Consider the following 17,211-nt stretch of genomic DNA (forward strand, 5'->3'; position numbering starts at 1 on the left):
ACCTGCACATTTCAATACCTGCTGTCTGCACTTACCCTTGCACCTGCCGGCCGCACTTCTTGTTCTTGTTTTGATCCCATGTACAGCACTGCACCCTCCCCCTCCTCTTTCCCCTTTTTTCCCAGCTCTCCCCTCCCCTTACGCAATCTCAACGTCACTTTGCCTAGTAAGAACGTTGTCTCTGTCCTCCCTCTGTTCCCCCTTCCTTGCCTCATTGCGCCTTGAAACACTTGTGCATAGGCGTGTTACAAATGCCATATCATATAACATTATGGCATAAGGCGCAATGGATGCTAAATAAAATGAACAAAGTGTAAAATTAGTTATTGTTTGTACTTCATTAGAAGTCCACATTATTTACGACTTTCTGGCTGGTTATTATTAAAGAATCAAAAAATAGATATAAGAAAAGTGGAGATGTGCGAAATGCAGAGTAGTTAAATGGAGAAAGTATGTAGGAGTTTAGAAAAATGGAGGGGAACGAAAAATGCAGTGCAAAGAAATCCAGAATTGCAAAAGAAAAGTGCCAGATAAAGAGCACACAAAAGGATATTAAAAACACTTAAAGTAGATGGAAAAAATGCAAACCAGCGAAACAATAATGGTAGAACTTTGCCATTGAAGAAGGTGTCAGCAATGTATTATGAAGAATAAGGTGCCCCACCAATGTAAATAAAAAGGATTTTATGACTCACCCTGTAGTTCCATGATCGTACAAAGTCGTTCCGATGGTCACAGAATGCCTACATGTTTAGAAGACATTTGTTAAATACAATACAAGGTTTTGTGTTCTAGTTGAACACATCATATGTTGCCTTCCCTGTCCTGCATTTTCTATTCATAAAACATTAAAGTATCGAAAAAAAGATTGATTCTGACCACAAAAATGTTATTTTGTAAAGTTTATAATTGTTCTACTTGTAATTCAAACAGCTTCGAATTGGTGATTTTGCGTATTTTGAAGAGGATGGGTCGATATTTCGTGCAAGAGAGAGTGATGGTATGCACCTGTGTTCAGCTTCATTTTTATTTGTGTTTGAATATATTTCTATTGGATGTATTTAACTTTTCAGTTTATCTTCGACTTTCATTATTGTATTATTCAAAATGTTCTCTTTTCTTGCCGGTAAAATGCAAGCGATCCTGTATGCTAATAGAATATTGTCACTAGCTTATTTCGCAGATCTTATTTTTATTGTATTTGTATGCATTTGATTTGTATTGCAGGGCTTCAACTATTGTATGGACCCAGCGAGAGTCATGCATTTGTAAGATGGGACGATGCTGAGACTTAAGTCTTACCCGTGAAATAGAAACAGAGAAAATATCACTAGCAATTAATAATAACTTGGATGGCCTCATCAGGCTAAGATTTTTGTAGATCAATAATTATTCACTTGGCAACTGAATTTCGTTTAGAAGAGGCAATTTGATTGACTTAATATCTATAGAGTTGAAAAGTTCAAATGTACTTGACTCAAATTGATTTTTTTTTCTAAAATGGTTTTATTAACATTTTCAAAGAACGACATTTACAACAATACGGTAATCAAACCATAGGGCATTGCGATACAGAAAGTAATATGAAAAGCAATAACCTGTGGGATTCACATGCAACACTAATCCCCCAAAACCACCCCCTCACACCCTTATAGACCACTAAATCATATATATGCTGCGTACTCAGACCCAGCAACATAAACACGTTTATCAAGACACCATGATAAACCACCCTAGCTGTCTTGATATATCGTTACCATTTAACAATGATATAATAAGAACTTTATGGTGGTTTGTCATCTGAGGTATATAATAGATTGTCTAATAATATCGGACATTCTAACCTGTTTGACAGTTATATCAGTGTACATAGGTTCCAGTCGGGTTAAAAACTGCTTTTTCTGCCCTCGCCCATTTCAGCAAGTCTCTCGACCAGCCCAATATAGCAGGTCCAACCGGGTTAAACTAAGAAAAAGCTATATATTTCTCTTTTCCAAAACAAACACCAAGTGGACCAAGCGGACCATTTTGTTCAGTTGTTTCCTTAGTTTACGCCTAAGAAATTGTCCCAATAGGCTCCCCAAGGGTGTCTGTTCTATCCACACAGCCCTCTTGTCATGAATCCTATCCACTACGGCATCCCAAAACTGATGCAGCCATGGGCAGTGCCATATGATATGAAGGAATGAAGAGTCTGACTCCCCACATCTCAGAAAGTTTGTGGGCCCGGTCTGGTTCATTTTATGTAACGTTATGGTATCAAGTATGGTGTATGTAACACGTTATACTGTATAGGTTTCAAATGTGCATTCCGAGACATCGAATTTGTATAAGAGCACATTTTTGCCATTGATCCTCCTCAAACATTGGATCCAAGTCTTGTTGCCAGTCATTTTTAATTTTCAGCATGTCTTTTACCCTTATTCCTTAAACACAATTTATAAATTGTGGAAAAAGGGCAGCCACCATCCTCTTGATCGTAATGCGCAGTCACTAGTGGGCTACGTGGAGGATCCTCAGGCAATGAGATCCATATATTACAAGCCTTACTCATCAAACCGGCATAGAAAAGAATCTGACCCCTATCTAAACCTCATTTCTTTCATAGGTCAGAGTACGATAATAAGTGGCCATCCACAAACAAATCCCCCACGCAGGTAGACCCTTCATTTCCTAATTATCCAGCAGTTTCCTTGTAGGTATACCCAAATGGCCCAGGGTCATGTTTGAGGGGATATTGGGAGAATACGGATGTACAGTCAACATATCTATTCGCCCATTCCCAAATATTGTTCCCTAGTTCTATTATTTCCTCCCATTTCCTACCCTTGTTTGGTAGCCAAAGCACTTCCTTAAGTCTATTAGGACGAACAGAGGCAGCCAAAAGCCTAGTTTCAAGTGTTTCCCCATATGCCAGCCATTGTGCAACAAATTGTAACTGGGCAGTCAAATAGTAAGTTTCCAAGTGCTGTACTTATAGGCCACCTGTCTGGTACATTCCCTGCAATGTAGTCAACGCTACCCTTCTACAGCCCTTCACCCAGGGTATTCCGCTAATTGGGGTGTCCAATTTCTGAAATGTGTGGAATAACATTGGTAAAGTAGCATAATAGGCGAGGGATAATCATTTTTGTCAAAGCCACTCTGCCCATCAATGATAAGGATATGTATTCCAAAAAGCTGCAGATTTTTCAATCCCCTCAGGGCGTTGTCATTGTAATTATCCCTAAATCCTGCCTGATTGTGATACCCAGGTAAGGGAATTCATCCATTCCCCACCTAATTGTGAGAAAAGGCAAACTGAGAGCAGAAACCTGCATAATAGATGTCTGGGGAAAAATGCAGGATTTACACTGAACGTTCACCTCCAGATTCGAGACAAAAATAAGCATGTCATCTGCATAGAATGAGACATTTGTTACCCTATCAATCACTATCCCTGTGACCTTAATGCCACCCCGCAGCATACAAACTAGCAGTTGCAGAACCATAGCAAACAAAATTGGGCATAAGGGACAGCCCTGCCTCGTCCCCTTTTCCATGTCCCATTTTTCAGATATCACTTTCCCTGTCCTAACCCTAGCAGTAATAGATGTGAATATTAGTTTAATCCAGTGAATATCGATGAAACACGCCATGTTTTTCCAGTGCATCCAGCCCTGCAGATAAGGGGTGTATCGGCCACTTTTACTCCCTAAAAATAGGCAAACGTTCCCAAAACAAAAATAGGTAGTACAAATACTCCCAACAAAAAATGGGAAACAGACACGTTGGAGCTTGTGGTGCTGCTTTCACCCACACAGATGTTTGGATCAGTAGTGCACGTAGAACCGCAGGAAGAAACTGCCATTATTACTGCGTAATTGCAACAAGCAAAAATGAATCTTTTAATTTGTATGAAGAACTAGGTGCAAAGGAATTGTTATTACAAAATTTGTTTTCCAGTTTAAAAGTTTTTACTCACTTACAAAATACTCCCATTGTGAATTGGACACATCTTTCCCCCCTAGAAAATCATTTTACTCCCAACTTAAAAAAATAGGAAGTAAAATACTCCCACTTTAAAATCTTTTCTGGATCCCTCATTATACAGTGACACGCAAGTCAGGGATCTCCTTCCCCTCAATGAATGTGGTGCACAATAAATCACTGAGTTTTTATTTGGTTCACTGTGGCAAGGCCTCCAACCTGTCTCGCACACAACCGCAACAGATACCCAGTGCCACAATGGACTAGGAACCAGGCCGGTGTGTATTAATATGATGTTTATTAATTGATTTATTTAGGCAAATATCACACACAGATTACATCAACCACAGATGTTGTGGCAACACAAAAAACAAAATACCATTTTTGTTAAAGTACCAACACAGAGATGACACTAGAATATGCAGTTATAATAGTTTTCTTTTACATCACCCCCGAATACAAGCAAAGAACAGTTTGAAAATGAATGCAAACAGGGTTATACTTTTGTCCCAGCAACCCTCACCCTCCAAACATCCACTAGGCTGGACTCTTTTGAATAGAAGGCAGTGGCAGGGAGTGGGAACACAATGTGAAAATCGGATTTGGGGTATGATTCACAGAAACAATATGACAGAAAGAAAGGTAAGGGGAACATTCATTTTGCTGCGCCTGACAATAAAACACAGGGCTTTAAGATTATGGTCAGAACAGAATGGGAACATCGGTTTTAAATTACCTAGCATAGTTGCAATGGGAAAGCATAGAAGGAAATGGGAAATTTGTTTTTGTTACACCAAACACCACCACCACATTTCAGGACAGAATGGGAACATCGGTTTTGGGTTGGGATGACGGATGCAATGTGAGAAAGAAAATGCAAATTCATTTTCAGAGCACAATGGGAACACCTGGACAATTTCGTTTTGCACCTTGCACAATGGGAAGTCACATGGAAGCAGGGCTTTTCGGGATTCATTCTTTTGGCAAATCTTTGACTATACCGGCTCACAACACACTGGGAAAAGATTGTTGGTTTTGAATGCCAACAGTACAAATCCCGTGAATTAAATAGGGGAATTAATTGATTTACTTTGATAAATATGTTAAGGATCTACACAGGCAAACGGGGGAGTTTTCAATGGGGAAATATTAAAACAATGCTTTGAAAATATAGAGCATGCACAATCTATGGCTTGCGGTACTTCTACTAACAGGAGAGGTCTGAACTGGGCATCGGGGAGTGTCAGGGCACACCGCTGGGACAACCAAAGGGGGTCAGTCAAGGGTCTCCTCTCTTTCCTCCAAAGTGCCCCAATCAGCTTCTATGTCTCTTGGCTCCTGGCTCCACTGCAAGGTTAGGCCTCTCTCTGCTGGGATGTTCACACCAGATTTCGGCAGCAGGTCACCTCATGGAATTAGTGGGAGAACTACAGCTCAGAGGCAAGCTGGCTTAGTTATAGGGCAAATGACAACACTCACGTGTCACTACCCCACTCCCACCTGTGTGCTTATAGGACAAGGGAATGGCGGTGTGCTTTGGGACAGCTAGGGGAGGAGAGAGCTTTATCATCTCAATTTGACAGGTGGGCTCGGCCCGCATTAAGACTTGAAAATCTCACCACACGGCTATTACCCTTGATTTACACATCTATGAAGACTTTGACAAATATCATTTAACGTGCATCAGATGAGACTTGTCATGAGTTAGTATGTCATTCCTGGCTAGAGATACAGTTCTTCTTCATTTACTCAGGAACCAGATTAGTGAAAAATATGCCGTTTTACAGGTGTCATATTAATCATAATTGGCATGCTTTATCAACTTTTTCCGCATCTCTGGTAAACACAAGGAGGCCCAAATCACATTTTCATGAATAATTTTAGTTATGTTTATCCGACAAAGATTGTTTTAGCATGGCTAGAAAGGGTCAACTGTCTCCTTTCATTAAGGCCTAGAATGACTGTAGTGTGATGTACACTTTCCAATTTACACAATAAAATGTATTTCTCCCATTTTAAGCAATGTACAGCTTCACTACTCATTTGCTTAGAACCCCACCTTTTCTTAAGTTTCACTCTCCTGTTCAGGCATATGACCTCGAGAGGGAGCTGTGTTATCTGTGTCTAGATTAGTCTGCCCCTTCAAGTGCTAATGACCTAGCTAATGCACTTTATATGAGACTTGTGACCCAGAGGTCACCAGTGCTGCCAGAACAGACATGGCATATCTGGTCGCCACCGCTTTTCCCATCTAAGAGTATATTATTTCTTGTATTTAGGCTTTTATTTTTAAGAAATGGTTCTGATTGATGATGACACCCAAGGCCTGTCTTTAGGACAGCAATGGGAGGTCCTGGAGCTTGGATTCATGTTAGGAGAAATCACAGTCCCTGTATCTTGCACTAAATAGTCTTTAAACTTGCACCTAATTGCTATTTTAAATGACCTCTATACCCGCTATACCCACCCCATTTTTCCTTACACAGGCTCTCCCTCTACATCTCTTGGCAAAATGTTTCACACCTCAGACTTTCCATGACAAACATTTAAACTGGGTTCATATAATAGTGTATCAACAAAAGATCCTACCATCCCCCAGAAAAGTCCATGTCCAACCAGGTGGGCACTAGGTATCGCATATTGAGAAATAGTTCCCCAAACACGTATGTCACCCATAAGTCTGAATTAAGCCCAGAGCCTACATTCCCCCACTGATGCAATATGTGTATTTCATACCCCAACCAGAACAATGCAACTAATAACAATAAAGGTTTTCTCGATGACAAACGGCCATCCAAGAGTTCCAGAGCGGTAGCCTCCATGTGCACTGCAAATACCACACAGAGAACCCTCGAATTCAGGGTCACCTTCCATCTGCAAAGCGTGCACGGTTGTTCATAAATAGTATGAACCAGCAGATGAAACCACCTTTAGGGGGTAGGCCGTTGCAGTGGGGCATGCCCAGCCCACTCCCCACCGACCTCTAATTTATGAACAATTCCCATTATTCCAAACTTGCTCCCTACCAACACGTGTGACACATCCACATACAAAATTGAATTCCATGAAGATCCCCTAATGCCTTTCTGGGCCATAACTTCATGACCCATCAAGAACCCAAATCATGGTTTCATTCGGAGTATTGAATTTAAAAAAAAAAAAAAAAAAAAAAAAAAAAAAAAAAAGAGTCTTGCGATTATGTAACGCCTTGAGCCGGGAATAAATATGGATTTAACTTTCTCCTAAGATCTTGGTTAAGGTGGGACTTGCCAGGTATAGTCCGGGAAGATCTTCAAGGGCTTAGAACCATCAGTGATCTCTTTCCCGAGTGTGCTGAAAAATCTATTCCTTGTCTTTGTAATTCAGATTTCTAGCGATGATAGCCTGGGGTGGTGCCCCCAGTGGAGACCTCCTAGTCTACGCTTTCTGTGCTCTCTCCACCACAAACCCCTCAGATTACCAGGGCCCACTGACTGTAAGGACATGTTTTCCACATAGCAGGGTGGTCCCCATCATCACCCTCTGGTAGGCCAATTATGCAAATACTATTCCTTCTGGCTCTACATTCTGCATCTTCTACTCTACCTTCCAGCAGTTTCGTGCTTTCCTCAAGTTTCTTCATCGGAGTCTGAAATGTTGAAGTTGATGCAGACATATATGCAATCATTTTCAATCGCTGCATCTGAAAGATCACGTTAATCCTGGCCTAAGAGCGACACCTCCACCCTTGCTTCATCCACCTTTGCTTCCAATGAGGTTCTCAGGGCAGCTATCGCACCCAGGAGTGCCATCTCAGACCAATTCTGCTGCGTCTAGCTTCTGCGACTGCACAGTTGAAGAGGCTTTTTTGTGTGAAACTGTCCCTTTCAGTCTGCTTATGCTGGGGCCCCATCCTTTCAGTCAGCACCCATGGCTACCGACAACAATGCTGCACACTGGTCCACCAATATATCAAGACGCACTCTAAACGGCTGCAATCTCAGACATATCAGTAGCTCTGACTCCTTGTGGTATAGCTCTGGAGCTCCTAATTCCCTGCTGTCTCCAGTGAGTCCCATCCAGACAGGGGGCAACATTCTCCTCAGATCATGCAAATTGCCTTCGTTGTGCCATCAAAATAGAATAAATCCTGTACACCGACTTGCAGGGGTATACTGTCTGTGTCCACAACTCTCAACAACAGTTGATATTCTCAGAGGGCCCAACAACCTGCTCTCCTCTCCCTTGCCATCGTCGTATCCTTCAGTATTTACATACCAGCTCGATATATTGGCAGAAGCTCACCAGTGTCTGAATCCCCACATTTGTCTCCAAAGGAACAAGTAAACCGGACTAAACAGGAAGTGAAACCTCCAGCTTGCTAGGATATACACGCCAATGATCGCTCGAGCCGTCACGGCTATTTTGCCTTCGTGGCTCTGGCGTCGCTCCATGAGGGGGAAGGGCTCTGAGTTTAGCTTCAAAATAAATATGGAAACGACACGCAAACCCCTACCATGGTCACCCTGCCGGCAAATTGTTTGACACATTTACAGCAAAAGACACTTGTGCTTGTGGTGGAATAATAAGGCTCCATTGACTTAATGATACAGAGTGCCTTCATCAGAAAGAATAATGGTGTCCTAAATGGATATGAAAGCAGAACAATAAGAAGCCATACACGATTAACCTTTTGAGTCCCTTCTGCTCCCCGACCTGCATCCTTATGGCGAGGATAAAAGAAAACATCCACCCAAGTGCTCCTGGAACTTTAGGGGGCATAGAACATTCCTAGGATCCAAACAAACCACCCTTTATTTAGGAAATATTTTGTCATGGTCATGAAGTCAGGGGCACAGGCACGCATGCACAGGAGACCTGGGTGGACACTGTCCTGGCGCCTTTGGCACCAGGCTCTTGAATATAAGTAAACAAGAACATCCATTTAACACCAAAAAGCTTTTATTGTGGACATAGCACTTCAGATGCATGAACCTTGAACATTCCATCCATTAAACAGCCCCAAGTGTATTCTTGGGTGTGGCTGCTAATGGATTGCCTTCACACGTGCTCACTCTCTAGGAGTGGCAGGGTGTGGCTGGTAAGCCGGCCCTAACGGACGTGCCTACGATCTCAGCTATATAAGCTGCCCCGATCCTCAAGACAGACGCTTTGCGTTATTCTGCGCTTGCAAGCAGCGCTCACCGTCGCCTGAGGTCACACTTACCTTTGAAGATTCTGCTTCCTGGAAATCCTGCTTCCTGCCAGTATAATTACCAACTGGGGGAAGCTGTTCTTACCTGTACATCTCTTTCGGCGAACCAAGTATTCATCTTTACACTTTCCGTAACGCTGTAATCTTCATCTTGGCACCGCAGCATGACACGCTCCATCGTCGAGAGCAGCGCCTGCAAGGAAAAGCAGAAGACCAGGTTAGACATCGAAAAAACAATCAGTTTAAGGTTGCGCTTCGCCATACTTCGCGCTTTCCTTAAACCATCAATTACCTGCTGTCCAACATTGCGGTAGCATCCATCTTCCATCCGGCTGCGTCTCGCGTCTCACAGCTGCATTGAGGCCGCATTTCCATCCAAGGGAAGAAAACAGAAGAGAAACATTATTGCGGGCATAAATAGGAGCAACACAAAGACATTAAACAGAACGAACAGCATCACAAGAGCTCAAGAAAGACTTGCCAATCATAAGAAGCATAGTCGCAGTTGGACTGGACTAATCATTATCAGGGATCAGTGAAGGACCTAGATCCCATTCGACACACCCCTGCCAGAATTAGCAGGACGGAGAGCTTATCTTACATTTTTCACAGGTGAGCTTTATGGACCAGCGTATGCTCACAGAAACCGTACTTTGGGGTGAAGGGTTCGAGAGGTACAACAATCACAGATTGGCACACTCACACACTCTTATCTCCACGCAGGAGCAGTATCACCGCTCACAGCTTTTCTACTGAGGGAGAGGCCTGAAGGGGGTGATTCAAGTTCAGGGAGGGCTGCAATCGTGCCCCAAAGCCTCCCCATAGACTAGGTGAGCTAAGCACATTTATTATTAAAGATAAGGTTACTAACTATAAAAAGTTGTCCTTTTTGGATGTTGGGAATGTCAACCTTAAGAGTTAATGTATTTTGTGACAAATCTCAGGGTATTGCCACTGCTTCCATTGGGGAAGCCCCTTCTCATGGGGCCAGGAAGGTGAAGTTGCTACCCGATAGTCCCCGTGGGGGTGGTACTCAGCAGGTGGATCTCATGGGGAGGGATACACTCCATGGAACCAGTGACGAGTATTTTGGGAGAACATGGTATGCACCATCTCCTTATCTGTCCCCTCCTCATGTCTCTTCCTCTTCTATAATTCTCCCAAGTCCATTCCATCTATTGCTGTAAGATAGGAAACCCCAACCACTTAAAACATACTGTGACGAAGAAGGGTAAGAACTACTGAGCTGGATTCTCACTTACTACTGACACGAAGATTTGGCAAAGAGGAAAAAGTCCACCGCGGAACCAACATACACGGTATAGTCATTCAAACTCAATCTGAATCATAAAAGGAGAAGGACTGTATGCAAGGGCATATCCACACTGGAGGAACTGAGAGCTGGAGAATGTCTTACCGCTAGGATCAAGGGAAGCTGGCAGAGCCTTATTGAGCATGGCAGGTGTTCAGAGCTCTCCTGGCTGGAGAATCGGAGGTCCGGAAGCTGGATCACACGACCAAGGCAGGAGGCGTGAAACGAGGGGGACTAGAACTGGAAGCACAGCGGGGAGATGAGAGAGCCAGAAGGTGCCCGTAAGCCCACCGCAAGCAGAGGTGGTCCTGCGAAGACACCTGTGGCAAACGGTTACGGCACAAAAGGTACCTGGGTTACTCTTAACAGGTGGCAGAAATTGCAAAAAGCAAACAAGGTAGTTGGGGACATGATAAATAGTGCCTGGCAGGTTAGCGAACCAGTATGTTAGCAAGGGACAAAAGCCTGCTGCTTGAACATCCATATGTCATACAATTTTGTTGAATTAGCCAGAAATCATGCAAGTATATTTATAAACAGTCTGGACGTACGTCCTACATGAGCCCCAATGATTGCACATACATACATACATACATACAAGTACAAATATGGATACCATTATTTAGTACAGAAAAAGAAGTTTAGTTTAATTATACTGATACATACATTATAATGATCAATGGCACACGTTCATTTACTGAATTAACCAAATTCAGAAATACAATAAAGACATCAACGAGCGCACCCACACACATCGTGGCTGCATAGTGGAAATAAAGCATAAGAAATTGAAAAATACACATAAGCGCGGGAAACACTAAAACTAAGAAAACAAAGTAGCCTATTTACAAAACTAACCAAACCATTGAAACACAATATAAGAAAGACACATGGGATGTAGCCATTTAGATAAAGTAAAATATGTAAAACGCACACTGAGATGTACAGTGTAACTGAATCTCACACTTGAATCAATCACATATAGTATAAAAAAAAGGAAACCAATTTGAATTGAAACACAAATCTCTGTCAACACGGGGTGGGTAACACAACCCAAAAAAATTTCTGTCGTAGACTCAGTTTCAGGCCTGTATCAGGGTCCACATTCGAACCCATAAATGGGCCCGGCTCTCTTCAGGACGTGTAAAGATAGTGCATGGATGCGTAATTTTCATCTGATTGCCAGCAACAGTGAATGCTGAAACAAACATTTTCAATGAAGAATGTATGAAAAGGGGTTGGGGGACTCAGTCCAATAAGAGAATGTGCAAAAGGCCAAAATGCTATTTAAATAGAAAAATCTGGTACCTGCAAAATGATGTCTTCAACCTTTTCTATTCGTTCATATGAAAAGGTGGTCACAAGATGAATCTGGATCCAGTCCCACCATTAGAGAAATAGAATAAAGGACTACCGGCAATGCATTCAAGGATAAATCGGGTGAAACACCTAATGGGCAATACAAAGAAACGCTGTCATGGTGTTGGCTCTGTGCCACCTGGGAATAAAAACCATGTCTCTGTCCAATGCAGGAATGCTGACAATTGGTGCAAATGGAAAATGTCCTTGTGAATGTATTAATGCATGAAGCTCTAGGGCGGTATGTGATGTGCTGAGGAGGAATACTGGACAGAACAGTCCCAGAGTATCATTGTGTATCCAAAAAAAAGGGAAGAGGGAAGATTCTTTATTTATTCCCGTGGGCGTACTTGTGCATTCGAGTGCGCCCTGTGCATGGAACATACTACCGTTCAGCAGACGGTCATATCAAGCTGGAAAGAAGAACGAGTGTGCCAGCGATATAAACTATAGCCGCATGCATCAGTCACTGTGCACGTTCCAAAAAATTAAAACAAGTTGCACACTGGAGGAATCTCATGCAGCCATGCTGCAGATGTGCCTTATCTTGCCGTATATGAGGAACTCGATGGGTCACACCGTAGCGTGCCGGATGCGCAGTGCGGCCGCTTCGAAAGAACAGGAACACTGAACGTTTACGGTCCTCGGGCCTCGGCAATGGGAAATGTCGAACGCGAGGTGAATGGAGATAGAAAAAGGACAGGACAGCTCAGCCCTGCATGGCTCTTAGATGGGCCATGAAAGTGCTGCATTAGCGGCGGCCATCTTGGAACAAGGTCTACAACGAAGGACTACCCATTGAGAACATTCAGGCAGGGATATAATGTGGCTGTGTACGTAATACATGCAAGAGGAGAAGACATCTATTTTTAACTCGGCAAGATAACATATGCTGCCTCACAACATGTAAAGGAAAGTGGATGGTTGCAAGCATATGTATGTGCCCCCGACAAGATGCATGGGGTACAAAGTCATATATAAGTGAATTTGTTATTAGAATCTCTCGCACTTCACGCTCGGCCAGTGCTTTCAAACAGTGTCCTTGGATATAATACCCATGCAATTAGTGCCCAAGGCCTTGAAAAGTATGTTGATGATGTTTATTTTTTTTTAGTTTTTTATCTTTTTATCTTATCGCGCAAAACAGCCACACTTGCTCCGACGAGGTGTCTTTCTCCAGGCTGTGTATACAAATTTTGCAAGTAAATTAAGCAAAAACAAATACAAAACTGATGTTTAGACAAGTTATCAGGGTATGGATAGGATTACTTAGAAAATAGGGCAAAGACAAAGGGGTTAAGGTGGGTAGGCTATGTGTTTCTATGGGTTGGGGAGATACTCACAGTCCAAGTTTTAGCTTGGGATTAGGAACAGCCAACCGGGTTCTGGACTCCAAAGCTCGGGTCACCAGATAGTGGGTTCTCCTGGCAAAAGACAGCTGGCCAAGGTCTGGTCACGGCACAGCGACACCTCAGCGGGATGGAGCGGGTAAGCAGGCGGCACTAGAGAATCTCAAAGCGGGCTCAGCCACCTTTCCCCTTTCTCCCTGAAGTTAGTGGGATTTTGTTATGGGGCTTTTAGTGGAATTTCTGGATCAAGGCCTTGCTGGATAGGATCAGCTATGCTTTGGCCTTGCAGTAGAGTCTAGAATCTTGCAAGGGTGGATTTGGAATGTCAGGATACTGTCATGACCACTGATTCCAAAGAGTCAGGACCTACCCAACATCCTTGGAAGCAGACTCATAACATATACTATCGGCACCAGCAAGTCCCAATAGGGACCTTTTGGACCTTGTCCTGGCACCGGTGGTGCCAGGCTAATAGCTTGGACCCGTCCCGGCACAGGAAGCGCCGGGCTCATAACAAGTGTGAAAGTGCTTGGGTGGACCTACCTGCAGCAGACCATGCTGCTTACTTACCAGCAAGATGATGTTTCACTCTCTTCTGGCAGGGACTACTTTTCCTTCTGGGTGGGGCAGGCACCACTCCCTGGATCATTGATGCTGGACCCCTTCTGGAAGCAGGAACTCTTTTGCCTGGGCGAGGCTGTGGAAGAAGACACCTAAGCACTCCTATGGACTATTTAAACCACACCCGATTGGTGCAAAGTGCTTCGCGTTATTCTGCATCTGCAGCAGGACGCTCACCGTGTCAGCTCCAGCGAATCTTCAGTTCCGGATCCTGTGAATACGAAAATTACCTGCTGGGAACCAATCTTCAGTCTTCAGCAGCTCCTGCAAAACAAAAGACACAGGTTAGGCAAAGGCAAAGTTAGCGGTTCAACTTACCCGATCCATCGGCAGCATTCAAGGCGTTTTTTCTGCATTTCTCGTCCGGCATCGGGCCTGCAAAGACAAAGAACATTGGTTAGTAACGCTTAGTTACAAAACTGCTTACCTGTGTTACGCTCGCTCCAACTCTGCTCGCGCTGCATTCCGGCACCTGTAAAGACAAAAGAGACATTAAGGTGCATTCTACAGCCCTAGAGCAGCCTTTCTACGTACGTGCCTTCGTATTCACCATCTTCTTGTTACGCTCTCTGCCACGAACCTGGGGGAGCATCTTCTTCGGCACCGACAGCATCTGAAAGGGAAATGACATAGACATTAAGGAGATAAGACATTTGAAGAGAGCAATTTAAAGGGAACTTCAATACTTACAAGTCACGCTCGTGCAGCACACGGCGGCATCGCTCTCAACTTACCCTCTGCAATCAAGAGGCTGAACTCATATCCAGTGAAGTAACTGGACCCAGCGCCCCTGCACAAGACGCAGGATGGAGAGCCCAGCATTCACCTATTTAAGACACCTCACCCTTCAGGTCAAACTTTCGGTGAGAAAGGGGCCAAATCCGGGAGCCAAACGAATCCTACGCCTAACGTTGAAGACGGTTTCACCGCCAAGTCAAGACCCGCGCCTCCGAGGGAACCAGGTGAGCGTTACAGATACGCAGGCGCTGGAAACTCAGGAGAGAGTGTCTAGAGTTCTGTCAGCCACCCTTATTCACAAGGCATGGTGACATCATCAAATTATATGGTGGGGCAGGCTTAAGCTAGGCATGCCTCTAACAACTGGATTGGCCTGGGGTGATTGTTACCGCCTTGCTGTCAGCTGGTTGGATTCTTAAGACACATGACATCAGCTTTATGATGTGGGTTTACTATGTCCAGAACCTCCCACAGTTAATTTTGACACAACCCAGTTTTGACATAAATGGCACATTTTTACAGTTGTGGCATTGGAAGAAATTACATAGGCAGATTACATATTGTATGCAGAGCATGGCAGTCCAATTCCCAGGTCTGTGCCATTGCACCCTTTTAATCGTTTTTTGTGATTTTTGGTGGGAAATATATCACTTAAAATTCTATAACTTTATACATGGCTATAGATTATCATAGGGCATGTAAGTATTGTGGCATCATATACACTTTCCTCAGAATTTCCAATTCTCTGCCATTTCTTTTCTCAATATGGTAGTGAAGGCTACAACATCTTAAATTAAAGCCACCAAAATTGCATTTAAACTGTGAATTTTTTACATTCCTGCAAAGTCCTGTTGCACAGATAAAAGTCTTAAGAGTTTATTAATACAATAGTCTTTTGAAACAAATAGTCTTCCTTTGTCCTCCAAATATGGTCATGTACTTCCAGGCTGCTCTTGAGTTGGTTTTGAAGCTCTCAGTAAAAGTTGCGAGGACGTATGACTTTCAATTTCCCAGAATCTCTATTGTAAGAGGCCTCTTCCCAGACAAATGTCTGACCGCCGTGTGACATTTCTTTGTCTTGGTCAATTAAAAGTTTTCAAAGGTAGCGGTAACAGGTAAGTGTCCCAGCTCTCCCTTGTGGATTCTCTTGGCGGTAGGGGAATGCTGTCATCAGCACCCAAATGTCCTTTGGGCCATGGCAGAAACCTGTTTGGGCTGATTTCCCAGTACAGCCAAAAACATTTATTTCTTTATGTTGGTTTATTTTGTTTTGAATCAGAAGCAAGCAAACCTGTTGAATAAAACATCTCATGTATGTTTCCCAGCAAAACCCCTTTTACATTGCTAGGCCAGGAAAGGTTTTTATTCAACATTGTACTTTTAAAACAGGCATGTTTTCCTTATTTGCAAAAGCACATTTTAACACATGCTGCTGGGATTTCTCTTTAAAAGGGTTGCTCTTCCATCTGACTTCCCAATATTGTTCTGCTGCCCCAGCCAGTTTCTTTTATACAGCAGTTTGTTCAAGACACAGGTTCACTGAAATTGACCTATGCACAGAGAGCTAGGATTTGTTTTTTAAAGCAGTGATTTTTGAGATTCTGTAGGCCAAAAGTCAAGCGGAGTGTTGCTGAGTGGTGCAGTCCTGCAGTCTGTCTACACTGTCTACAGTGCCTGTGCTGGGTTGGACCTTGCTTAAAAACCCAATTTGACTGCGGAGCGGCCGCAGAGTGGTGCTGACTCGGCAGATTTAGCGGTTGAAGAGATTGACGAGCGCCGCCTGCAGGGTGCCAGTACTCGATGTGGGGGCAGTGCCAGAAGGAGAGCGGAATTGCCACAAAGCCCGGCACGACTGGAGGCAACAGGAACAAATCGCTCCTCCGCGCTAAGAAGTAAGCTTCCTCGTATATACCAACAAATATTTACCAACAAAGAGCAATAAAAGGGAAACACACTGACTCACCATCAAGGGCGGATGCTCGCGGGGTCTCAGGAGTTGAGGCATCCCGCGTTCCACTTCCCGAAGGATGGTGGGCAGGCTCTGGCGGCGGAGGGACCAGAGCCACCATCTCGGTGGGAGGAGGGACGAGGGTGGGAGAAAGGAGAGGTGGGGAGGGATGCCGATCAGCACTTCGATGGCCGTGTAGAGAGCCCAAGTAAAGCTCCAAAGGACTTGAGGGAGAGGGAAGAAGAAACTTTAAAATACATCGAAGATCCCCTCCTTCCTAACAGCAGACTGTCAACCTCAGGGCAAGCGGACACTATAAAAGCGCCAAGCACACACTTAATCATACAAGAAAGCGAGAAGTTATTCAGGAGACCCACGGCGTAAAGGCAGTGGTTTATCGAGATGTAACACCAGATGCGACCCTTGACCCTGCCATAACCCAGCAGCGATTATTAGTGGAGATTGAATTTCATAAGAGTGAGCCTTACCCGGAGCTGCTCACATCAGCGATTTCACCACTGGAGCCTGCACTAATTGAACAGATAAATTGCGGTGCAAGCAGGGAACTGGACTTGGCCGATCTGGCTGATACCTCCACCACTGGGGACAGGGCAAAAGGGACAGAGCTGCCAACTGAGGGCTCAACCCTAGGAACAAAGACGATCACAACTGAAGACCATCAGGGAGGGCCGGCCGCGAATGACTCGACAGGCCCTCCAAG

General features: G+C 43.9%; 1 protein-coding gene across 3 annotated transcripts in view; it reads left to right on the forward strand.

Moving 5' to 3' along the window:
• The window catches only part of PREPL (prolyl endopeptidase like), a 915,395-nt gene that overhangs the window by 226,984 nt on the left and 671,200 nt on the right, over positions 1–17,211 (forward strand). For 2 of the 3 annotated variants that reach the window (XM_069608452.1, XM_069608451.1), the window contains exon 4: positions 934–1,000. The exons of the other annotated variant lie outside the window; for it this stretch is intronic. In XM_069608452.1, coding sequence (XP_069464553.1) covers positions 934–1,000 — 67 coding nt within the window. The remainder of the gene's footprint in view (positions 1–933; positions 1,001–17,211) is intronic. 3 annotated transcript variants of the gene reach the window in all.

Source organism: Ambystoma mexicanum, chromosome 4q, assembly GCF_040938575.1.
Source record: "Ambystoma mexicanum isolate Mex_15411 chromosome 4q, UKY_AmexF1_1, whole genome shotgun sequence".
Taxonomy (NCBI): domain Eukaryota; kingdom Metazoa; phylum Chordata; class Amphibia; order Caudata; family Ambystomatidae; genus Ambystoma; species Ambystoma mexicanum.